We start from the raw sequence: 24920 nt of genomic DNA on the forward strand, positions 1-24920 counted from the left end.
ATCATGAGACAATCATGAGGGATTCACGATATTGTCAGCAAAAATTAGCCAATTAGCAAGCTTCTTGTCACGCTACCAGCTCCTGGTCAAGCACTGGTCAAGCACTGGTTCTAGTTCTGCTTTCCGATGCTTGCAGTGACGCTCTGTCTAACCTTTCCCCTAGTTATGACAGGACAGGGAGCTTGGACATTTTGTGGTTTTGCTCTTCCTGTTCTGTGGATTAATTTAGCCTGTATCTGAGGGGATTTTGTACCAGTATCTCTGATTCACGTCTTCCCCTTGTCCAGGGTACACGGATGTTTGTAGGGGAAAGGTTGGCTCCTAACTTTGCTGTTTCAAGCAGTTTGCAGTTAGCTAAGGCACAGCTTCCCTTTGATTCAAAAATGGATTATAAAATACTGTAAGCCTTGATTATGTGTGAGCATATATGAATATATTGATTTCTGATAACTGATTATATGGATAGCATAGGGGTAGCCCTTCTTCCTTGCCTCATTCCCCCCTTTTCAAGCTCAGAGAGAAGATTCATCTGACTCCTGAGCTTGAACACCACTCAGAACATCAGAATAAACTGTTGTTTCCTGCAAGGGGACCTGTTCCTGCACTGGGACTGGTTCCCTATGCATTCGCTCATAACCATCGTCTTCCTCTGGCTCCTCTGGCACTGGGGGCAAAGCTCGGTATATTGCCAGAATCTGAGGGTCACTGAGATGCTTAACATTGCGGGCTATCATTCCCCTAAGCAAAGACAGACAGCAAGGGATTACAGAAAGAAGCAACAGAAAAATAAATCCTCCTATAGCTAAGGCAGTCAGAAGGCTATGCACCCACCCCTCTCCTGGGATCCATGACCACATCTTTTCCCAGGGATTTCGAGCGGGCGTGTTGTCAACTACCAGAGACTGTAGTTTTTGCAGTTCGTCTTCGATTGTCTTGTTGAGGTCGTGGAATTTAACCCGGCATTGACCTTTTGGGACAATTTTACAAAAACCGCCTGAACGTGCAAGGAGGTAGTCCAAAACTAATCTATGGGTCATAGTCAGTTGGTTCAGATCCTCAACCTCTGCCTGCAGGGAGCGCAAGACACGGGTGGTGGCATTGATAGTTTTCTCCAGCCTGCATGTAAGAGCAAACAGCGCCTCTCTATTTTGCTCAGAAACTATTCCTGGGTAAATTCCCATTGAGAGGAATCCTACAAATCCTCCCCCAACACTCCCTACAGAATTTGACAGAAAAATTTCATCTGCGCAGTGCTCGCCTAGGGCTGCTCTTTTCCGTCTGCTTCCAAAGTGGGGTTCTTGGCGATTGACCTCCACTGTAACCGGAAAGGTAAATGCCCCCACGCCGACACACTGGAAATTTCCTGGGTGGAAATTTGTTGCCAATCCATCATATAGAAACCAAAGGTTAGGATCTTTGATCATCCAGCCAGAACAAATGGACCCTTGTCCAGTGAAATTAACCGAATACTGAGGAAAGTATGGGTACAAATCTGAAGAGGTAGTATTGCCCTGGTAGGAGGCATTGTGGGAACCCCAAAGCCAAAATTTATCAGTGCATTGGGTATAATTTCCCAGCCATCCTTTGTCAATGTGGTACTTAACTTGGGGCCAATACTTCCATTTGGAATTCCATACTCCAGTGGAATGACAACAAAAACATAGACCTTTTGTGGTTCTGGTATATCTGATGTATCTATAGGGGATGTCATTCATTTCAGAAGGTGGGGCTGCAAAGAGGCCACTCTGATTGTAAAGCAGGCCTGCCAAAACAACATCAGGATCCTTGATTAATCCTGGTATAAGGGACATGTCTGCTACCTTCCTTGGGTGTTCATAATATAAGGTAGCATTCTCCCCATATATTTGGAACATGTGTTCAGCATGCTCTATAAAGGCATTACCCACTACCATTGGGCCTCTCTGGAGCCACAAGCACATCAAGATCAACAGAATCTTCATTTTCATTTCCCCCCTGTAAGCCCTCAGGGTTGAACCTTATCAGTTCTGGCTCTAGGTTGATGTCAATACTGTGATCCTTCTTATATATACAGAATAGAATGATCAGGACCAGAAGGAGTGAAGTTGCAACAATAATATAAGGTAGTAGGTACCAGAACATACCCCTGAGATATAGCCTCCCGCTCGGCCGCACCCAGTGGACTTATTAGTGGTCCCCAGGTTCTGGTCGAGCTGGTGAGGTCAACTCACACTGTATACACTCTGCAACTGCTACCTTGTAGGGACCTGTGGGTGGTGGAGGGAAAAAAGCTACAGTGACCAGTATAGCACAGGGAAATGCTCCTTGGGGAGGTGGGTAGGACACGCTGCGTATGGCTCTCCTTGGTTCCCCTGGCATGTACTCCTCTTGTATGTGAACTATTGTCTTGGACCTGCTTGTGCCCAATCTGGTATGTAGAATTCCCAAAGAAAGAAAGGGATGTAACAACCGTATGCAGTTACCCAATCCACCCACTTGTCACGAATGTCCCACCTTTTATCTACCCTTGTTATTGTTATTTGTACTAAGGGTTTATATGCAAATTCTGGCTGAAATCTGGGATTGACTGAAATTTTAACTGATAGGGGTCCTCCCATACACTGGTGCAGCTCCCAAATCTTCCGGTGTGCGTAGACTCACTGGCTTCCAGGTGCAGTGAGAGCAGACCTGTAGTCCCGTTGCCCGTGCTCCTGCCCGCTTCCGGAGGGGCTAGGTGCAGGGGTTCCTGGTGAGCTTCAACTTCAGAGGGTCAGACGGGTTCAGCTCACAGTTCCAATGACCCTCAGACCGCTTCTGACGAGAATGATGAATCCACGGGGTTACTTCCGCTACCTTTACCGCTGTAGGCGTGGCCAGCAGAACTGTGTAGGGACCTCTCCACCGAGCCGTCAGTGGTTCGCTTTTCCACTCTCGCACCCAAACTTGGTCTCCCGGGCGAAAAGGATGGACTGGATCAGCTAAGCTGATGGGAGTGCGTTCGAGACACCACCTGTTTAAATCAAGAGAAATACGACAAAGAGCCTGGATTTGCTCTGCTGTTATCTGCCCCCCCACCTGAGTTAAGTCTGCTGTTTTTCCCCTGGCTATTGGAGGAGGTCTCCCATACAAAAGTTCGAACGGGGAAAGTTTCAGTCTCTTTGTTGGTGAACATCTGATCCTAAATAAAGCTATAGGCAACAAGTCTACCCATTTACAATGAGTTTCCTGGCACAATTTTGCTAACTGTGTATTGAGAGTCCGATTCATCCTTTCTGTTTTTCCTGAGCTTTGAGGTCTATAGGCCGCATGTAGTTTCCATTGTATTTGCAAGGCTTTGCATAAACCATCCACTATTGATGCAACGGAAGCTGGGCCATTGTCACTGCCTATATATCTTGGTAGACCAAACCTTGGAATGATTTCTGTTAGGAGGCATTTTACAACTTCTTGGGCTTTTTCTGTTCTAGCGGGATAAATTTCATGCCAGCCCGTGAGAGAGCATGTGAAGCCCAAAAGCGCCTTAAACCCTTTTGCCTTAGGCATTTCCGTGAAATCCACTATTAAATTCTCCATTGGCATTAAGCCTGAAACTGTTTTCAGAGTTATTTCAGGAAATTATATGCACAAGGGCCGGTGAATGAAGAGGAAATAGAAGAGTTCCTTAAGAAATATGGATTACCAAAGATTTCAGATCAAAGTAAAGTGATTTTGAACCAGAAAATAACTGAACAAGAAATAGAGGGAGCCATTCAGAATATGCAATTGGGAAAATCTCTGGGACCGGATGGATTGACTTCCAGATATTACAAAGCTTTGAAAGAATGGTTGGTACAACCATTGAAGGAAGTCTGCAACGAAATTTTGGAAGGGAAGAAGGCACCCGAATCGTGGAAAGAAGCGTACATTACACTTATACCAAAAACTGAGACTGAGAAGAACCAGGTTAAGAACTACCGCCCTATATCATTACTCAATGTGGATTACAAAATTTTTGCAGACATTTTGGCAAAAAGATTGAAAAGGGTATTGGTGGGAGAGATTCACAAGGACCAAGCAGGCTTTCTCCCAGGTAGACATTTGTCAGATAATGTGAGAAACATAATAGACATTTTGGAATTATTAGAAACTAATATTAATACTAAAGCAGTATTAATATTTGTGGATGCGGAGAAAGCCTTTGACAATATTTCTTGGAGTTTCATGAAGAAGAATCTACAAGGGATGGGGGTAGGCCAAGGTTTTGAAAATGGTATAGGTGCAATTTATTTTGAGCAAAAAGCAAAGTTAATTGTAAATAATGTGGTAACTGAATAATTTAATATTGAAGAAGGGACATGACAGGGGTGCCCAATATCCCCATTACTTTTTATATCTGTCTTGGAGGTTTTGTTGAACATGATTAGAGGGGACCAGCTGGTTAAAGGGATTCAGGTCGGAGCCAAACAGTACAAACTGAGAGCGTTTGCAGATGACCTGGTATTGACTTTACAGGAGCCAGACACTAGCACGAAAAGAGTTTTAGAATTAATTCAAATATTTGGTCAAGTAGCAGGCTTTAGGCTGAACAAGCAGAAAACGAAAGTACTGGAGAAAAATTTAACAGTTCCTGAAAGAGAGAGGTTTCATAGTGAAACTGGTTTAATGGTAGCAAAGAAAGTGAAATACCTGGGGGTTAACTTGACATCTAAGAACGTGAACTTATTTAAAGACAATTATGAGAAATGCTGGACAGAAATTAAGAAAGATCTAGAAATATGGTCAAATCTAAGACTTTCCTTGTTAGGCCGAATTGCTGTTATCAAGATGAATGTTTTGCCAAGAATGCTGTTTTTATTTCAAACATTGCAGATTTTGGATAAAATGCACTGTTTCAAGAGGTGGCAGAAAGATATATCTAAATTTGTCTGGCAGGGCAAAAAGCCCAGAATAAAATTTAAGGTATTAACTGATGCAAAAGAAAGAGGGGGGTTTGCCCTGCCGGACTTAAAACTATATTATGAATCAGCGGCTTTCTGCTGGTTGAAAGATTGGCTACTTCTTGAGAACACGGACATTTTAGACTTGGAAGGTTTCAATAACAGGTTTGGTTGGCATGCATATATATGGTATGACAAGGTAAAATCCCATAAAGGTTTTAAAAACCATATTGTCAGGAAAGCACTATACAATGTTTGGACTCGATATAAAGATTTGTTGGAAAATAAAACCCCTAGGTGGTTGTCACCAATGGAGGCTAAGGAAGTAAAAAAAACTTAATATGGAATCCAAATGGCCAAAATACTCTGAAATTTTAGAACAAGAAGGAGGAAAAGTGAAATTGCAGAGTTATGAGAATTTGAAGTTCAAAGTAAGAGATTGGCTTCATTATCTTCAGATAAATGAGGTATTCAAACAGGACAGGAAAATTGGATTCCAGGTGGAGAAATCAAAACTAGAAATGGAATTGTTAGAACCCAATACTAAGAATCTGTCAAGAATGTATAACTTGCTGTTGAAGTGGAATACACAGGATGAAATAGTTAAATCAGCCATGATTAAGTGGGCACAAGATATTGGTCATGACATTATGTTTGCTGACTGGGAACAGTTATGGACCACCAGTATAAAGTTTACGGCATGTAATGCCTTAAGAGAGAATATTATGAAAATGATTTATAGGTGGTACATGACCCCAGTCAAGCTTGCAAAAATCTATCATTTGCCCAATAATAAATGTTGGAAATGTAATGAGACTGAAGGTACTTTGTATCACCTTTGGTGGACGTGCCCGAGGATTAAGGCTTTCTGGGAAATGATTTATAATGAAATTAATAAGGTCCTTAAATGTACCTTTCATAAGAAACCAGAGGCCTTTCTCCTGGGCATGGTTGGCCAATTGGTGTCAAGGAAGGATAGGATGTTTTTCATGTACGCCACCACAGCAGCAAGGATTCTCTTAGCAAAGTATTGGAAGACACAAGAACTACCCACGCTGGAAGAATGGCAGATGAAGGTGATCGACTACATGGGACTGGCCGAGATGACAGGCAGAATCCGCGACCAGGGAAAAGAGACGGTGGAAGAAGATTGGAAGAAATTTAAAGTTTATCTTAAGAACTGTTGTAAAATTAATGAGTGCTAAAATGTCAAGGGTACAGGAAAAAGAGGATTACAGCTGTAAACGACTATGTAAAAGAGAAGGAGGGGAAAACGAGCAATTAGTTAAATTAAGTGAGGACTTGCTGAAGAAATCTTGAAATAGGGATGCAGAAAGGGGAGGTATGGGGAAGTCGGAGAAGTAAGATTTAAGAAAAGAAGGTTTTGAAATTATACGTGTTTATGTGTTTGTTTGTTTGTGTATTGTGTATTGTATTGTCTTTATTATGTGTTGGAAAATCAATAAAAAATATCATAATTCAAAAGGCATTAAGCCTGTTTGCTGTATTCCTGGTGGAGGTACTGGGCCTTGCTTGGGGTTGTTTTTTGCACACAGAAGGCATGCCCGTGATACTGTTTCGGCCAGCTGTGATATCCTAGTTATGTAAAATTGTCTATTCAGGCTTTCCCGCAATGCTGTGGCCCCATAGTGAGTGGACTCATGATATTGTTTTACTATGTCCCTGCCTAAGGCTTCTGGGACAAATACTCGCTGGTCTGGTAGGATAAACCATCAATCCTGTGGTGGCATTCTGTACCCCCCCTTCCTGTAGGGCCCATTTCTCTTCTGCCTCTGTGTAAATGGGTTTTATTTGCTCTACATCAACTGCTGTAGGAAAAAGAGATGCTGTTATAGAGGCTGGTGGCGGTGGTAATAGAGCAGCCCGTTTTGCAGCTAAATCTGCAAATTGATTTCCCTTTGCTGTTTTTGTGGTTTTCTTGCTGTGGCCTCGGCAATGTATGACCGCAACCTTCCTTGGAGCCCATACAGCTTCCAAAAGCGCTTCTAATTCCGGGCCATATTTCAGCGCTTTTCCTTCTGCCCCAATGAGCCCTCTTTCCCGCCACAAGGCTCCGTGGGCATGTAAAGAGCTTGCAGGGCAGCAGCTGAAGAAGCTGCAAAAAAGGGTTTTCTTGTGTGTGTTACTTGTGGCTGATTAGCTGCTCTCCCTGTGCAAAGGTCAGAGGGGGCAGGGTTTCTGTTGAGGTAGGTGATTAGCTGTGGGAGGAGCTTATCAGAGCTTGCAGGGCAGCAGCTGAAGAAGCTGCAAAAAAGGGTTTTCTTGTGTGTGTTACTTGTGGCTGATTAGCTGCTCTCCCTGTGCAAAGGTCAGAGGGGGCAGGGTTTCTGTTGAGGTAGGTGATTAGCTGTGGGAGGAGCTTATCAGAGCTTGCAGGGCAGCAGCTGAAGAAGCTGCAAAAAAGGGTTGATAGATTATGCCTTCCTGGAACAGATGGCCAAGCATGCAAAAGGAAGGGAGATAGTAGTAATGGGGGACTTCAATTACCCGGATATTTGTTGGATGTCAAACTCAGCCAAGAGCATAAGGTCAAACAGATTCCTCACTGGACTTGCAGACAACTTCATTGTCCAGAAAGTGGGAGAAGCAACAAGAGGAACAGCCATTTTAGATCTGGTCCTAACCAATGTTGATGACCTGGTTAGTGGGGTAGAAGTGGAAGGATCATTAGGCGCGAGTGATCATGCTCTTCTGAAGTTTACTATACAGCGGAAAGGAACAGCCAAGCATACTAGGACTCAATTTCTTGACTTTAAGAAAGCCGACTTCATAAAACTTAGGGAAGTGCTGGGTGAGATCCCATGGACAGTAATACTAAAAGGAAAGGGAGTTCATGATGGCTGGGAGTTTGTTAAGAGGGAGATAGTAAAAGCACAACTTCAGGCAATACCAATCAGGCGGAAACATGGAAGGTGCCTAAAGAAGCCAGGGTGGCGATCTAAAGAACTTTTAACTGAGTTAAGATTAAAAAAGGATGTGTACAAAAAAATGGAAAAGGGGGAAACCACCAAAGAGGAATTCAAACAAATAGCCAGCACGTGTAGACACAAAGTCAGAAAAGCTAAAGCACAGAATGAACTCAGGCTTGCTAGAGAGGTTAAAAGCAACAAAAAAGGCTTTTATGGGTATGTTCGTAGCAAAAGGAAGAACAAAGAAACAGTGGGGTCACTCAGAGGAGAAGATGGTGAAATGCAAACAGGGGACACAGAAAGGGCTGAACTCCTCAATGCCTTCTTTGCCTCAGTCTTCTCCGATAAAGAAAACAATGCCCGACCTGAAGAATTTGGAGCAAATGATTCAGCAGAGGAAACACAGCCCAGAATAACTAAGGAGATACTACAAGAATACTTGGCTAGTTTAGATGTATTCAAGTCTCCAGGGCCAGATGAACTGCATCCAAGAGTATTAAAAGAACTGGCAGATGTGATCTCAGAACCACTGGCAGTCATCTTTGAGAATTGCTGGAGAACAGGCGAAGTCCCGGCAGACTGGAGGAGGGCAAATGTTGTACCTATTTTCAAAAAGGGGAAAAGAGAGGACCCAAATAATTACCGCCCAGTCAGTCTGACATCAATACCAGGGAAGATTCTGGAGCAGATCATTAAGCAAACAGTCTGTGAGCACCTAGAAAGGAATGCTGTGATCACCAATAGTCAGCATGGATTTCTGAAAAATAAGTCATGTCAGACTAACCTGATCTCGTTTTTTGACAAAATTACAACCCTGGTAGATGAAGGGAATGCAGTGGATGTAGCCTACCTTGATTTCAGCAAGGCATTTGACAAGGTGCCCCATGATATTCTTGTAAAGAAGCTGGTAAAATGCGGACTTGACTATGCTACCACTCAGTGGATTTGTAACTGGCTGACTGACCGAACCCAAAGGGTGCTCATCAATGGCTCCTCTTCATCCTGGAGAAGAGTGACTAGTGGGGTGCCACAGGGTTCTGTCTTGGGCCCGGTCTTATTCAACATCTTTATCAACGACTTGGATGATGGACTCAAGGGCATCCTGATCAAATTTGCAGATGACACCAAACTGGGAGGGGTGGCTAACACCCCAGAGGACAGGATCACACTTCAAAACGACCTTGACAGATTAGAGAACTGGGCCAAAACAAACAAGATGAACTTTAACAGGGAGAAATGTAAAGTATTGCACTTGGGCAAAAAAAATGAGAGGCACAAATACAAGATGGGTGACACCTGGCTTGAGAGCAGTACATGTGAAAAGGATCTAGGAGTCTTGGTTGACCACAAACTTGACATGAGCCAACAGTGTGACGCGGCAGCTAAAAAAGCCAATGCAATTCTGGGCTGCATCAATAGGAGTATAGCATCTAGATCAAGGGAAGTAATAGTGCCACTGTATTCTGCTCTGGTCAGACCTCACCTGGAGTACTGTGTCCAGTTCTGGGCACCACAGTTCAAGAAGGACACTGACAAACTGGAACGTGTCCAGAGGAGGGCAACCAAAATGGTCAAAGGCCTGGAAACGATGCCTTATGAGGAACGGCTAAGGGAGCTGGGCATGTTTAGCCTGGAGAAGAGGAGGTTAAGGGGTGATATGATAGCCATGTTCAAATATATAAAAGGATGTCATATAGAGGAGGGAGAAAGGTTGTTTTCTGCTGCTCCAGAGAAGCGGACACGGAGCAATGGATCCAAACTACAAGAAAGAAGGTTCCACCTAAACATTAGGAAGAACTTCCTGACAGTAAGAGCTGTTCGACAGTGGAATTTGCTGCCAAGGAGTGTGGTGGAGTCTCCGTCTTTGGAGGTCTTTAAGCAGAGGCTTGACAACCATATGTCAGGAGTGCTCTGATGGTGTTTCCTGCTTGGCAGGGGGTTGGACTCGATGGCCCTTGTGGTCTCTTCCAACTCTATGATTCTATGATTCTATGATTCTAAAGCAAAGAGACTGTAAAGCTGCAACTTTGGGAGAATCTCTTTTGGAAAAACAGTAAATCCATCGCTAAAAAAGTAGCCCTCCCCCCGTTTGCAGGAGCGGTGGGGGTGAAAAGTGTACTTTTTATACCTGCACGAAAAGGAGAGAATTAAAATATATCCACCGCCTTAAACCCTGGGACGGACTGCCTTGACAGGGAAGCTGTCTAGTGGGTAGTCAGCACGTTAAGAAAGACTTGGGAATTGATCTATGAACTAACTCTGTGAATAGATACAGTGTCTTTGGACTGTTTGGTATATAAAATAACCCTGAAGGCAAACTGAAACTGTGGCTTTTTGAGGAGAAATAGGGGGCTTGTAAGGAACATATTTGTTTCAAAAACTGTAAAGTGAAGTTGGAAGTTTCTCCCCCTAGAGGAGACTTTGTTGCAACAATAACAACTAAGCCACCAGCAGCAGAGCCATAGGAATTTTCCTTTTCAAAATAAAACTGCAGGCGTGAGAATTGACCTTGGCTCTGCATGAGAGTGTTATGGCAAATGGAAAAGGGAAAATAGAGCTGGTACAGGAAAAAGGACTCAGGTCTGGTAGACAATACAAGACTGATATTTTACATCAGCGAAGGGCTTCAACATCCGGAGGCACAGGAGCAGCTGCTGCCTCGCAAACAAAATTAAAAGTTATGTCATCTGAAGATGCTTTGGCACAGGCACTTGGCAAAATTAATGAATCTTTGGAATACTTAACAAAACAGGGGGCAGAAACAAATAAACAAGTTGCTGAAACTAACAAACAAGTAGCTGAGGTCTCAGCAAAAATTGATTTGAATACTAAAAGCATAAATGAACTGGGAAAGAAGGTAAATTCCAATACACAGACTATTGAAAAACTTCTAGAGGAATCGGCTACAACTCGAAAGATTGCAGAGGAGGCAAGGGAAATTGCCACTGTTGCCCAGGAGAAGATACCACCGGTTATTAAGAAACTAGAGGACCATGATCTGACATTATCTATGATTGAATTCCAAAGAAAAGAGAGAAATTTAAGGATCAGATCAGTACCTGAAAGTGAGAAAGATAATCTGGTGGACTTCCTAACAAAAGAATTCTCGGATTTTTGGCAACAGGGTTTGGAGGAGGAAGAATTTAAGATAGTGAGTGCATTTAGACTCGGCACAAGACAAAGAAAGAATAAGGCAAGAGACTGTTTGATAACTTTAAGATCAAAAGAAGAAAGAGATAAAATTTTGAATCTGCACTACCAAAAAACTTTGGAAATTGAAAACTCTTACGTGGAGATCTTTAAGGATATACCAAAGCACATTCTGGACGTAAGAACCTACTACAGAGATCTGGTCGTTCTACTCAGAAGAAATAAAATATTTTTCAGGTGGGAATTTCCCCAAGGCCTATCTTTTAAATACAAAGGAAGGAAAATAAGAATAAGGACAGTGAGTGATAAAGACAAGTTTTTGAGAGACCACGAAGAGGATCTTCAGAAAGAAGCGGAATCTGGAGAGGAGCCAATTTCATCAGGAAAAGGAATATTGGACATAGCAAATTTATCATTTGGATTGAAAGCACCGACAGAAGAAGAACAACTACTTGGAGCAGTAGGAGGGGGAAGTCAATAGCTCCATCATGGCTCAGCAACTTCTAAGCTGGAATTGTAATGGTTTGAATATGCCCCGGAAGAGGAAAAGTGTTTTTCATATATTGAAGAAAGAGCAATTGGACTTGATTTGTTTACAAGAAACACATGTGATGAGATCACATAGGAAAATACTTATTAATAAAAGATTGGGACAAGAATTCATTTCATCTGACAAAGTCAAAAAAAGAGGAGTGGTGATATATGCAAAGGAAAAATTACAACCGAAATTAATTTTCAAAGACGAACAAGGAAGATTCTTGGCAATTGAAATTCAAGTTCAAGGAGAGAAAATTTTGATAGTAGGAATTTATACACCGAATGAGGGGAAATCTGAATTCTTTAAGAAGTTGCATGAGACTTTGTTGGATTATTTGGACTATAACCTAATTTTGATGGGAGATATGAATGGAGTAGTATCTACAAATATGGACAAAGCAAAAAGACAGGTGGTTACCAAAGATGGAAGACTACCAAAAACTTTTTTTGAAATGACTGACAATATGGATTTGATTGATATTTGGAGAACAAAGAACCCTCTTGAGAGAGAGGGAACCTTCTTTTCCGAAGCCAAAATGACATGGACTAGAATTGACCAAATGTGGGTTACTAGAGGAATGGCACCAAAGATAAAGAAAGTGGAAATCTGCCCAAAAACTTGCTCCGACCATAATGCTGTAAGGATGGAGATGAAGCAAATAACAGCGGGCTCCTTCAGATGGAGGATTAATGAAACCTTATTTAGAGATGAAGAAGTCTATAAAAAGGCCCAAAAAACTTTGAAAGACTATTTTGAAATAAACATGAAGACCAATGTTGAAAAAAGAGTAATCTGGGACACAAGTAAAGCTGTTATGCAAGGATTCTTGATACAACAAAATGCAATAAAAAAGAGAAGCCAAAATGAGAAAAAAGATAAGATCTTGGAGAAGATAAAAGAAGGAGAAAGGAAATTAAGATCAAAACCAAAGTCCCAAGCGATTTTGAGAGAAATTAAATTATATCAAACACAGTACATGGAGTTGATGAACCAAGAAATAGAATGGAAAATTAAACAAATGAGACAAAAGACATTTGAATCAGCAGATAAATGTGGTAAACTATTGGCTTGGCAAATGAGGAAAAGACAAAAATTAAATACGGTTACAAATTTAGAAGTGGAAGGAAAGAACATTTATAACCCAATTGAGATCAGAAATTGCTTCCAGAGATACTTCAAACAACTATACTCACAAGGGAAGAAATGGACATAGACAAATTTCTTGAGACACATGGATTACAAAAAAATTCTCATGAAAGTAAAATACTGTTGAATCAGAAAATAACTGAACAGGAAATAGAAGGTGCCATTCAAGACATGCAATTGGGCAAATCTCCAGGACCGGATGGGCTGACTTCCAGATACTATAAAGCGTTGAAGGAGTGGTTATTACAACCTTTGAAGGAAGTCTGCAATGAAATTTTGGAGGGGAAGAGGGCACCAGAATCGTGGAAAGAGGCTTATATTACACTTATACCCAAGACAAAGACTGAAAAGACTCAACTTAAGAACTACCGCCCTATTTCATTACTAAATGTGGATTACAAAATTTTTGCTGACATTTTGGCTAAGAGACTGAAAAAAGTCTTGATAGAGGAGATCCATAGAGACCAAACGGGCTTTCTTCCGGGAAGACATCTGTCAGATAACGTAAGGAATATAATTGACATTTTGGAAAAGTTAGAAGTGAATATAAACACTAAAGCAGTTTTGATATTTGTGGATGCGGAGAAAGCCTTTGACAATATCTCTTGGAGTTTTATGAAGAAGAATCTCCAGGGGATGGGGGTAGGCCAAGGATTTGAAAATGGTATAGGTGCAATATACTCAGAGCAAAAAGCAAAGCTAATTGTAAATAATGTGGTTACGGAATAATTTAAGATAGAAAAAGGAACACGTCAGGGGTGCCCAATCTCTCCATTACTTTTTATATCGGTCCTGGAGGTTTTGCTGAACATGATTAGAAAGGATCAGCTGGTTAAAGGGGTACAGGTCGGAGTCAAACAGTACAAGTTGAGAGCATTTGCAGATGATCTGGTACTTACATTACAAGAGCCAGAATCTAGTACTAAAAGGGTTCTAGAATTAATTCAAGAGTTTGGTCAAGTAGCAGGATTTAAATTGAACAAATCAAAAACTAAGGTATTAGAGAAAAATTTAACACCTATCGAAAGGGAGAGGTTTCAGAATGAGACAGGTTTAACGGTGGCTAAGAAAGTGAAGTATTTGGGGATTAACATGACAGTCAAAAATGTGAATTTGTTTAAAGACAACTATGAGAAATGTTGGACAGAAGTGAAAAAAGATTTAGAAATTTGGTCAAACTTGAAGCTTTCCTTGTCTGGTCGAATTGCAGCTATAAAGATGAATGGATTGCCTAGAATGTTGTTTTTATTCCAAACATTGCAAATTGTGGACAAGATGGACTGTTTCAAGAAGTGGCAGAAAGACATTTCTAAATTTGTCCGGCAGGGCAAGAAACCCAGAATAAAATTTAAGATTTTAACTGATGCAAAGGAAAGGGGGGGATTTGCCCTGCCAGACTTCAAACTATATTATGAATCAGCAGCATTCTGCTGGATGAAAGATTGGCTGCTTCTTGAGAATACAGACATTTTGGATTTAGAAGGATTTAACAATATTTTTGGGTGGCATGCTTATTTGTGGTATGACAAGGTTAAAGCTCATAAAGCTTTTAAAAACCATATTGTCAGGAAAGCACTGTACAATGTCTGGATTAGATATAAAGATTTGTTGGAAAATAAAACCCCAAGGTGGTTGTCGCCAATGGAGGCAAAGGCTGGGAAAAGACTCAATATGGAGTCCAAATGGCCAAAATACTGGGAAATTTTGGAACAAGAAGGGGATAAACTGAAATTGCAGAGTTATGAGAAATTAAAAGTTAAAGTGCAAGACTGGCTTCATTATTATCAAATAATGGAGGCTTATAAGTTGGACAGGAGAATTGGCTTCCAGGTGGAAAAATCAAAATTGGAAACAGAACTGTTAGAACCCAAAACTAAGAATTTGTCAAAAATGTATAACTTGCTGTTGAAATGGAATACGCAGGATGAAACGGTTAAATCAGCTATGATCAAGTGGGCACAAGATATTGGCCATAACATTATGTTTGCTGATTGGGAGCAGTTGTGGACCACCAGTATGAAATTTTCGGCATGTAATGCCTTAAAAGAAAATATTATGAATATTGAATGGTGGTACATGACCCCAGTCAAGCTTGCAAAAATTTACCACTTGTCTGATAATAAATGCTGGAAATGTAAAGAGACTGAAGGTACATTCTTTCACCTTTGGTGGACATGCCCAAGGATTAAGGCTTTCTGGGAAATGATATATAATGAAATGAAAAAGGTATTTAAATATACCTTCTTGAAGAAACCAGAGGCTTTTCTCCTGGGTATGGTCGGCCAATTGGTGCCAAAGAAGGATAGAACATTCTTTATGCATGCTACAACAGCAGCAAGAATACTCATCGCAAAGTATTGGAAGACACAAGATCTACCCACCTTGGAAGAATGGCAGATGAAGGTGATAGACTATATGGGACTGGCAGAAATGACTGGCAGAATCCGTGACCAGGGAAGAGAGACGGCGGAAGAAGATTGGAAGAAATTTAAAGACTATCTCAGGAAACATTGCAAAATTAATGAATGTTAGAACGATGTTGATTTTAGAAATTAAGTGGTTGTCAGTTGTAATGATTAAGTAAAAAGAAAAGAAAGGTCAAAAATTAAGTAAAATTAAGGGAGAGGATTTGCTGAACTAATGAATTAGAAATTGGAATACAGAAAGGGGAGGTATGAGGAGGTCGGGGAAGTAAGTTATAAGAAAATAAGGGATTGAAACTATACTTGTTTTTGTTTGTGTTTTGTTTGTATTAATGTTTTTTCTTTTATATAACTTTTGAAACTTTAATAAATATCTTTAAAAAAAGAAAAAAGAACGTTGCGTATCGATGCATCCAAGCTGTGAAGAACAACTGTTCCGTAGCCTTGACTGGAGATCGTGTGGTCTTCTGCTTGGTGAATCGCACCTTAATGCGAAGTAAAAGTGAGGAACAGGTGTTTGTCTCGGCAGATGTGCCGGGTAGCTCCCGAGTCGACAATGAAGAAAGAGCTAGACGTCTTCTGGAGCTTTGGAGTGAAGCGTGAGACCATAGCCTTGTGTTGCATTGTCCTGGACTTCTGACCTTTGCCTTTGCCTTTTCCACGTGTTGAGCTTTCGCTGCTCTGCTCTGTTGCCTTGGCCTTGGGATATTTGCAACCCCTCTTCACGTGGCCTAGACGTCCACACGAGTAGCATTCACTGCCTTCAAAGCTTTGGTGCCATCTAGTGGTTGCACTGCATTCTGGGATGACGTCTGTGAGGACTCGCCCTTGGTGATGCAGCTAGCACTACACCGATCCACCACAGCAGTAACATGCACTACTGTTAGCTGACCAGTAGGCAAAACATGGCTGGCAATCGCTTCCCAACTTGAACCCAAAGAATGTAGAATCATGAAGGAATACACAGCCTCTGGAAAGGTGATTCCACACTGTTGCAACTCATGCCTGAGATTCTGCATTCCCATGAGGTGAGCATGTGCATCTGCTCCATCACCAAGTGCCATATCATGCAACTTGGCATAAAAGAACAAAGAAGCTCCCACCTCTATTCATAAATGTGACTCTTGGAGACTGTCCCACATCTCTTTGGCTGAGGCCTTGTTACACAAAAGACATAACTCTTTAGGGGACACAATAAGCATCAGAGTTCCCCTTGCTTTGGAAACCTTAGCCTCCCATGCTTCGGTTATTGGAGCTGGGGGGGGGGGGCGTCTGATATCACATTAAACATACCCTCTTTTCTTAGCAGAGCTTCTGCATGCTGCACCCACTCCTGATAATTCCATTTTGAGAGCTTTGGAATTCCCATCACAAACTGAAGAGCCTCCTGTACTTTTGAATTAGCCATGTCTGTGTTTTTAAAGCAGGCTCTGTCTGTTTACAAGCAGCTGCATTCCAAAAGCACCCTTCTTGAGGCCTTTGCATTACACTGAACTTCTGCCGCAACCAGTCAGTGCTTTGGCTAGAAGTTCAAAGTCCACCCTTATTGCCATTAAATTTGGAACTGGCAGGCTTCCCGGGGCTTGAGCACATACCTCTCATCAATCTTCTTGACATGCAGAGAAGATAACCTGCATTCCATTCTTCTGGGCCCGAAACCAAAAAATGTCGGGATCTCCGCTCGGCCAAGCTGATAAAGCTCATCTTCCTCCGGCCGAGTCCTCTGGAATCGCCTGCGACGTGATTGACGACCTGAGCCTCTGATAAGGCTCCAGGTACATCCCCCATTCAGCAGAGTTTACAGCACAGGGAAGAGACGAGAGGTTTGGGCTACATTGCAAAGAGTTTTATTTTCCTAACTTCGCAGACAGAAAACACATCCGCTCTCTGTGAGAGCAAAGAGTAACTGCACAAACAAAGGAACAGGAAACCAGTAACGTCACATCCATCTCCTGTCTCCCGTGAGACTTCCAACAGCCTGGAGTGTCTCTGGAATGTAAACAGAGCCTTGTGACTCTAAGCAGCTGCACAGTGGCACAAACAGAAACTAACAGCAGTATCCCAACAGTAAGAATGTGCAAAAAGGAATACTACTTCTAGAATTCCCAACTCCTAACATAAAACAACACAAAGTTTGCCTTTTCTTGACCATCAATCACCTGTGCTAAGTCCCTACACCACCCCCTACTGTGCTTAAATATAGCCCCATCGTTCAGCCCGGATACTGAGGTCCAGCACTGAGGGCCTTCTGGTGGTTCCCTCACTGAGAGAAGCCAAGTTACAGGGAACCAGGCAGATGGCCTTCTCGGTAGTGGCACCTGCCCTGTGGAACGCCCCCCCCCCCCAGATGTCAAAGAATTAAACAACTATATGACTTTTAGAAGACTGTAGGAATGATCGCTGGGTGCAAAACACACTCCCCACCCGCAGGCGGCCTCAGCTGTCTGTACGCGTGACCTTGGGGTGTGGGGCACACTCCCCCTCACAAACAAAGCCACAGGTGTCTGAACATCGTGCCCTCTGTCTAACCTTTTTCGGTCTCAGTAGTCTGCTGTGTCCTGTCTGTGGCCTTTGTCTCTGAGACCTTTGTCTCCTTCGTCATACACTGTGCAAGGGGAAAATGACGCGGTGGAAACAGGTGCCAAAATAACTTTGTACCACCCCACGATCTCGGGACTGGAAGATGTGTAAAGGTCACAACCCAAAATGTATCTGCCTGGGTTTGCATATTGTGTCAATAAAAGGAGCCTCCACAGGGCTGGCCGGCATCTTGCTTGCAGCTCACCTGTGCACAGCTCACCTGCATTATCAACTCCTGCCTCATGTCCTTCACTTCAGAAGACATCGGAAGGCAGCCCTTTTTAGGGAAGCTTTTAATGACTGATGTTTTAATGTATTTTTAATCTTTTGCTGGAAGCTGCCCAGAGTGGCTGGGGAAACTCAGCCAGATGGGCGGGGTAGAAATAATAATAAATTATTATTATTAAATTATTATACACGTTAGAAACAGAATTTGAAGGGGCAATCTTTTCTGGCAGTGCCAAATAAAGCTACTGACCCATTTCTAAGTCCTAAAATCCACAATTTCTCTAAATACCTGAAAAACCCAGTGGTGCAGGACCGCCTAGCATGGCATCTGCTGGGGAACATTTCCTAGCACTTGGCTGGAAGCTGCTGCAGCGCTATAGTCAGGAAAGGCTTTCTGTATATCCCAACAGTTGAATATTAACCTTCAAAATCCTCTGTATCAATGTATGTATTTGTATCCCATATGTTTTTAGATAATAATAATAATAATAATAATAATAATAATAATAATAATAATAATAATAATAATAACAACAACAACAATAATAATAATTTATTACTTGTACCCCCGCCCATCTGGCTGGGTTTCCCCAGCCACTCTGGGCGGCTTCCATAGAAACCAAAGTTGCACTAAAATATCACACATTAAAAACTTCCCTGATGTCTTTTGAATGTCAGGTAGCTGTTTATCGCTTTGACATCTGATGGGAGGGTGTTCCACAGGGCGGGCGCCACTACCGAGAAGGCCCTCTGCCTGGTTCCCTGTAGCTTTGCTTCTCGCAATGAGGGAACCGCCAGAAGGCCCTCGGCGCTGGACCTCAGCGTCCGGACAGAACGATGGGGGTGGAGACGCTCCTTCAGGTATACTGGGCCGAGGCCGTTTAGGGTTTTAAAGGTCAACACCAGCACTTTGAATTGTGCTCGGAAACGTACTGGGAGCCAATGTAGGTCTTTCAGGACCGGTGTTATGTGGTCTCGGCGGCTGCCCCCAGTCACCAGTCTAGCTGCTGCATTCTGGATTAGTTGTAGTTTCCGAGTCACCCTCAAAGGTAACCCCACGTAGAGCTCATTGCAGTAGTCCAAGCGGGAGATAACTAGAGCATCCACCAAGCATGAGAAAATGTCCCTTCATCTTCTTGACATTTCCAACAAACATTTGGTATTGTCAAATGGTTGTTGCGGTTGCTCGAGAGAAACCAGGCAGGACTCCGACCTGTCTTTTACAGGCTTTATTTTGGTGCAAACTATTTACAGTGAAGAGCGTCATAAGTTCATGTCTGGCTCAATCGCTAGCAGAATCCAGGAGTGGTCTGTTTTTGTACCTCCCCCAACATAAAAGTTTCATTACCCCCAGCCATTTCTGCCCCTCCTTGCGCCTCAGACTACTGCGCAGAATGGGCAATGGCAAGGGCGTGCTTCCCTCCTCTCCGGCTTGCTCAAGAGCGGTGTTACAGCTCTTACTAACATCCTCTGGTCCTTGCACCTCCACTGGAGGTGGGGCTTTCCTCCTCACTGGAAGAGGAACTGCTTCGCAAGATTTTCGGAGGCTCCCTGTAACAGAACTGCCCTTCTATCTCTCATCTCTGAGCCAATGGCAGTTCCCTGACAGTTATGTTTTCATATATTCTAAATAACTTATTGGGAGTTAGATACCAACAATACTTATTTTTATTATTTTTTTTAAAGTCTATTTTAAGTCATAACTCAATGTATATTTTAACGCTTTAGTCAACATATGTTACCACTATTCCAACTGTACAGTATAACAACAACAACAAAATCTTGCCCCTTTAATCATGCATTTTTTAATCTGTTCCTCTTCCATTTAGGATTTCAACAAAAGTTTGTACATTTTTGATATCACATGATATGCACAATTGTATCTCAAAACCCATCTTACACTCTTCCATACCCCAAGTCTTCATTTCCAACTAGAATCTTTCAATCAATCATTTATTTGTATGTTGCCTTTCTAAAGTTCAAACCATGTGCGAGGCAGCGTACAAAAAAATAAAATATTACATAACTGCAAACACAACAAAACTAGTCATAAACAATGAACAAAATATCAAAAAGTACACAACGAAATTGAAAAATATCCACATAAATAATAAGATTCCACATAAATCATATAATCCAAACTAAAGATATAAAAAATTAACATCAGCAACAGCAACCCCCCCAGAAAAGAACCCATAAACAACACCCCAGCCCCCTTTTATTAAGTGTAAAAGAGAAAGCCCTTGTTTTAATTTTACAATCTCCCCGTTTCTACTTTAAGAACACTCAATAGATTAACCATTTCTCTTTATCCGTCACCCTTTTTTCTATAAAAAGTGTCTCCTGGTGAAACCCAAAATAGAGTCTTCGAGCATAAACTAACTTTATATCTATTTTCAGATTCTTAATACACCATGCACATCTAATACGGTGGTTCTCAAGGTGCGCATTTACTTTAACTTTATCTACCACAAATATCCAAGCCAGCTAACTCTGAAATCCTAACTTTCCATTTCCAAGTCTCTTCTTTCTCAATATCACCCATTCCGTTAACCGCACCAAGCAACAAGCTGTAGAATACAAGTTTCAAACGCAAGCTTTCCTTTGCATCTCGCAGAACTTTAAATGTAATTTGTGGTTTTTTTCACCTGTCCTACAAACTTAGGTCTTTTTGCCATCGTTTAAATAGGAAATCAGTAGTCAAGCAATACTTTTTGGTGAAACGTTCGTCTGGATCCCAAAGTCCTACCTGAGAAGAGCAATGGGAATTTCTGTGGAGTTTGGAACTGACAGGGTTAAAACTCCGTGGTGTCCTGTATCTGGGAGGAGCTTGACGCAGAGAAGCACGTCACAGTGTGTGTTGGTCTCCAGACCAGCTTTCACTTCTGGCTGACACGCAGCACAGCAGCAGAAGCTGCGAGAGTGCTTTTGGAAAGCACAGAGAGAAATGGCCGAAGTTTCCGATGGATTTACTGCTCTGTAAATAAACGCTACTAGAGATAAGAACGAACTGTCTCTGGACGTGATTTATCCCTTTTTCTCACACGGACGCAGGACCGCTGCTGCTCTGCTCTCCTGCCAGGTCAGCTTTCCCAGCAGAGTCCACGCAGGGAAGAGTGACTGGACGTAGGAGTTATTTTATTTACACGCACAGGTTATGGAAGTTACGTGTTTCCTGACAAGTGTGAGAAGGGAGGAAGAGTGCCAGCTTTGAGTTGCTGTGATCTCCTGCCAGGAAGGGCAGTGGGAGATGCTGGAGATCGGAGCCAAGAGAGACGGCTGCTTCGGAGGTCCAGTTTGCTGGCAAACTTGTGAGTACGCTTAAAGCCCTGGGGGGAGGAAGATGGCTGCTGCACAGGCACAGCAGAGCCAAGACAGCTACCCCGGTGAGAGACTGAATGGGGCCAATTGGGAAGCCTGGTCAAGAAGAGCAAGGGGGAGGTTTGTGGCCACAGGGCTCTGGAGTCCAGTCCAGAAGGAGCCGGCCCCACCCACGCAAGCTACAGCTCTGCTGAGTGAGAGAGAGCAGAGAGAGCTCTGCATGTTGAAAGCAAGTGTGGACGCTTTGCTGTTGCCCCACCTGGAGGGCGTTAAATCGGCTCAAGCCACCTGGCAGGCATTGAGGAGTCTGTGTGAAAGCTCAGCGGGAGCCAAGGGCTGGGAGGATGCCGAAGGCCAAGGGAGCAAGCCTTGGGCCGAAGTGGGAGCCAGACCAGAGGGGGCTGGAAGCCCAGGAGGGGCTAGAGGATGCCCAGAGAGAGCACCAAGCCCAGTGGGGGCTGGGATGGTGTTGAGAAGCTGTTGCAATGCTTCAACACGTCTGTGTGATGGACTGTGTGCTGGAGAGCGGCTGAGAGCTGGGAAGAGGAAGGCAGTTGCAGTCTGTTCCTCAGGCAGCGAGGCACCCAAGAGTGGGGGTGCAAGCCAATCCAAGAGCTCTGAGAAAGCCAAAAGCTCCGAAAGTTGTTTGTGCTTTGTGGCGTCGTCCAACAGCGCTGGGAAGCATCCGCTAGAAGCCCAGGCTGCCAAGGACACCAGCTGGCATGGAATGTCAACAAAGCAGGTTCCCAAGGCCGGTTCTCAGCAAAGACGTGGGAAAGCTGCAGGCCAGGAGAAAAACAAAGTCAAGTTGTCTTATCACCTCACAGCTGCGATGGTGTCTCTGAGAAAAGGCAAAAGCCTTAGTCGGGGGGAGGCTGTGGCCATGGCAACCGGTGCAAGCAACGCCATGGCAACTTTGGAAGACAGCCAGAGAGACACTTTATCTCTTATTATAGACTCAGGTGCTTCTCATTGCCTAGTGACATCTAGAGGGCTCCTGAGGAACTGCAAGACAGTTAAAACTGGATGCCATGTTACCTTAGCGGACGGGTGTCAAAGACCACTGACTGAATCTGGGTCTTTATATTGTTCTTTTATAGATTGTGAGGTGCAAGCTTATTTGGTTCCAGAGCTTGCCCACTCTCTTTTAAGTGTGCCAGCTCTTATGGCTGCTGGGTTCGATATTTTGTTCTCTAACAATTTGTGTTCCTTTTACAGGGATGGGAAGAAGATCTACAGTGCTGAGAGGAAAGACAGGCTCTTTCTGGTGGAGATGCCCATTGAAAATGGGACTGGTGGGAAAATGGGGCTGGTGGAAAATGGGGCTAGTGGAGAGTCCATTGAAGACGCCCAAGGGCAGTGTGCAAATGTCCCACCACACAATGATTGTATACACATATGGCACAGGAAATTTGGACACGCTGGGTGGTCACTTGTGAGAAAAGAGCCGAAGAGAACACAATTGGGTGTAGGTTCAAGGCATGTGGCAGATACCTAGATTGTCAAGCCTGTAAGCAATCGAAGGTCACAACATGCACATACCCCAGGTCAGAGAGGAGAACCAGCAAACCCTTTGAACTTGTGAATGCAGATTTGTCAGGGCCCATGCCAACACCTTCTTTAGCTGGGTTGAAATGGGTTTTGGTTCTGATTGACGATTTTTCTAGGCATTCTTGGGTTTTCACGCTTAAACAACAACAACAACAACAATCTTTATTACGGTCCAGAGACCAACAAAACATTACAAATCAATACAGAGTTCATACAGCCTACCTCCAGGTTAATCAAGCACTTTGTTTGGAATATAGGGCTCATTTGTTCTTGCAACCACCGATAAAAACTTTGCCACTGCCAACGTTCTAGCTTTTGTCCGGTCTTCCAGTAGGAACCTAACATAGTGAGCCTCTGACTTTCCCGGGAAAGGCACCGGCAAGGGTAGTATCAGTTCAGCCCTGGCCTGCTCATACTTCGCACAATGTAACAAAATATGATTTATGGAATCGATGTCTTGAGCACACGAGCAAAGTCTGTCCTGGTAGGGAACTCCTCTCAACCTACCATCCAGCACTGCAGAGGGGAAGACATTCAGTCTGGCCTTGGTGAAAAGCCTTCGATAGTTAGGTACTGTCAGGTTTTTGATGTAAGATGTTAACTCAAAGACATACCCATATTGAACTCCTGCTGCCAGTGGACTACAGACTGCGTGTGACCGAGATTGCAAGTCACTGTGTGCATTGTCCCATAATCTTTGCTTTAAAACCTTTTGGGCGCCTTCATAGCCCAGGTAATACAGTTGGGGGGGAGACAGACCAATAGAGGTGGCTTTTTTAGCCATGGTTTTCTGCCATTTGCTGACAAATTCCTCATTGGTCAAATGTTGGTACAGACCCTTCCCTAGATTAAACACTGAAATCCTGAGCCAATGTCTTAGGGCAGCCCACCACGCTCTAGCTGAAATTGGGCATTCACCAGCTTCCAACAGAAGTACGGAGTTGGGGACGCAGTTAGGTACCTGCAGCAGAGATCGTATAAATTTTGCCTGAAAGCCATCTAGCTTTGGCAGGTCCCCATTATGCCAGACATTTGCTGCATACAGGAGTTGGGAAACGGGCTTTGCGTTGAAAACCCTTAAGGCTGCTGGAACATATTTGCCGCCCTTTGTGAAGAAGAATCTATGTATGGCTAGCTTTGTAATCTCCGCCTTTTGAAGGGAGGTTTGCCAATGGTGCTTCCAAGATCCTGTATGATGGAATGTGAGCCCTAGGTAACTGAAGTATTTTACCTGTTCAAGGTTATGGCCATCCAGCACCCATTTAGACTGGGAGAATCTTCTTTCGAAGACTAAGATTTTAGATTTTTCATAATTAACGGATAAACCATTTCCAGAACAGTAATCAGAAAATTTCCTCAACAGATAATTCAAGCCCGGCCTGGAACGCGAGATGATGGCTGCGTCATTAGCATACAACAGCAGAGGGGTCCTTCTCATTCCTATTTTTGGAATGTGTCCATCTGGGTCCATTAAGTTCTCTTCTAGGTCATTTAAGAATAGACAAAACAATGTGGGGGCCAAAATACAACCCTGTCTCACCCCCCTAGTCATCTCGATGCTGTTCGATAGCTGTCCCTGTCGACCGCATCGGACCTGCAGTTTGGTTCCATTGTACAGGGCTTTTATAAGAAAGAGAAGCCGTTTGTCCTGAAAAATCAGACTCAATTTGGACCATAGCTGGGATCTGGGGATGGAGTCAAATGCTGATTTCAGGTCCATAAAGGCCACAAAGAGTTTACCCTGTAGATGTCTGGTATACTTCTCAGCTAGGAAGGACAGCATTGGACAGTGGTCTGTTGTTGAATGATTCTCACGAAAAGCTGCCTGGGCTTCAGATAGTATATTATGTTCATTTAGAAAAGTTGTCAGTTTGCTACTGAGGAAATGGGCATACAGTTTCCCAATTATTGAGAGCAGGCTAATAGGCCTATAATTGGAAGGTACATTTGGGTGGCCTCTCTTAAAGATTGGAACTACTATAGCATGTTTCCAGCTATATGGTACCTTACCCGAGTTATTTACTACCGTAAAGAGTGCTGCCAGAAGCGGAGCCCACCAGTGCTGGTTTGATGTAATCAACTCAGCTGGGATAAAGTCTTTCCCCGGAGCCTTTCCACTCTTCAGATTCCCAATTAATGTATGGACTTCCTCCACAGT

At 43.2% G+C, this 24920-nt stretch overlaps 1 protein-coding gene and 1 pseudogene across 1 annotated transcript; both read right to left on the reverse strand.

Moving 5' to 3' along the window:
- The window catches only part of LOC144326401 (uncharacterized), a 129591-nt pseudogene that overhangs the window by 73029 nt on the left and 31642 nt on the right, over nt 1-24920 (reverse strand).
- On the reverse strand, nt 513-1913 carry LOC144326402 (uncharacterized). Its single transcript, XM_077922975.1, has 3 exons — nt 1904-1913; nt 832-1444; nt 513-738 (listed from the first exon to the last, which is right to left on the reverse strand). The coding sequence occupies exons 1-3, from the start codon at nt 1911-1913 to the stop codon at nt 513-515; spliced, it is 849 nt and encodes a 282-aa protein (XP_077779101.1).

This window comes from Podarcis muralis, chromosome W, assembly GCF_964188315.1.
Source record: "Podarcis muralis chromosome W, rPodMur119.hap1.1, whole genome shotgun sequence".
NCBI classification, from domain to species: Eukaryota; Metazoa; Chordata; class Lepidosauria; order Squamata; family Lacertidae; genus Podarcis; species Podarcis muralis.